Genomic DNA, 1,164 nt, shown 5'->3' on the forward strand with positions numbered 1-1,164 from the left:
TTTTCTCCCATGCAATGAGGCTGTCTTCCTGGGAGCAATTCCATAATGTTTGAGCCCCTAAATCACAGTGTTTTTGGGGTTTTTTTTAATCTCCAAATACAGGAGAGTGAACGTGTCCAGCAGTGTGTGTAACAGAGCTGCCTGTTTCCTCCTCTGTGCAGGACTCACAGAAGCATTGACTTCATTAGCACATTTAGATAAGACCTGATAAAAATCAGCTGTTGATCCGCTGTTGATCCTGCTGACACCACTCCTCCAAAGCTGTTCACCCTGCAATGTAATGTTTTCCTCTCTCGAGGGAGTCAGTCTGACAGCTGCCAAAGAACGGGGACAGCTTGTCTTCTTGGAAGGCCTCAAGTCCTGTCTTGACCTCTTGTTTGGAGAGGAGGAGGAGGAGCAGTCAGGACAGCCCAGCCCTCTTCAGTTTATAAGGTAAACTCCAGCGGTCGGTGGTTCTGCTGGGGCTCACCAAAGCCCCCCCAGCTCACAGCGTTCCCCCTCGTGTCCTCTGCCACTGCAGCCAACACCAGGAGCAGCAATGAGGTCCATGGCTGAGACCCAGCTTTGGGCTTCCCTCCATCCCCAAGGACTCAGTAGCTGGACACCTAAGTGAAGGGAAATGCTGACAGTGTGCACATCGCTGTGCTTGTCCTGCCCTGTCTCTCCCTGCTGCTCACAGAGGGATCTGTCCATCTATCTCCCGGATATGGGGGCAATTTCCACCCCCATCCTCATTGCCAAGCATGTTATAGGTCTCCCAGTACTTGAAGGGGTTTATAAGAAAGATGGGGACAGACTTTTTAGCAGGAGCTGTAGCAACAGGACAAGGGGAAATGGGTTTAAACTAGAAGAGAGAGGAGCTTTAAACTAGATGCAAGGAGGAAATTTTTCACACTGAGGGTGGTGAGACACTGGCCCAGGTTGCCCAGAGAGATGGTAGAAGCCCCATCCCTGGAAACATTCAAGGTCAGGTTGGACAGGGCTGTGAGCAACCTGATCTGGTTGAAGATGTCCCTGTCACTGGAGGGGGGTTGGACTAGATGATCCTTGAAAGGTCCCTTCCCACCCAAACCAGTGTGTGATTTGATGGTTCTCTCATCCCTGGAGCAGGGCACAAGGGTTTTACTGCACATGAGTGAGCAAAGCAGCAGTGACTGTAGGGAA

The 1,164-nt window shown here is 51.1% G+C and overlaps 1 protein-coding gene across 1 annotated transcript in view; it reads left to right on the plus strand.

The window, feature by feature from the left end:
- Positions 1-218: 218 nt before the first annotated feature.
- Positions 219-1,164, plus strand: part of ELP6 (elongator acetyltransferase complex subunit 6) — a gene marked incomplete at both ends in the record, with an annotated part of 3,096 nt that continues 2,150 nt past the window's right edge. Inside the window, one exon of the mRNA XM_010175481.1 lies at positions 219-432. Within this exon, the coding sequence (XP_010173783.1) occupies positions 219-432 (214 nt within the window). The remainder of the gene's footprint in view (positions 433-1,164) is intronic.

The sequence above is a fragment of the Antrostomus carolinensis genome, unplaced genomic scaffold (assembly GCF_000700745.2).
Source record: "Antrostomus carolinensis isolate BGI_N321 unplaced genomic scaffold, ASM70074v2 scaffold25739, whole genome shotgun sequence".
Lineage (NCBI taxonomy): Eukaryota > Metazoa > Chordata > Aves > Caprimulgiformes > Caprimulgidae > Antrostomus > Antrostomus carolinensis.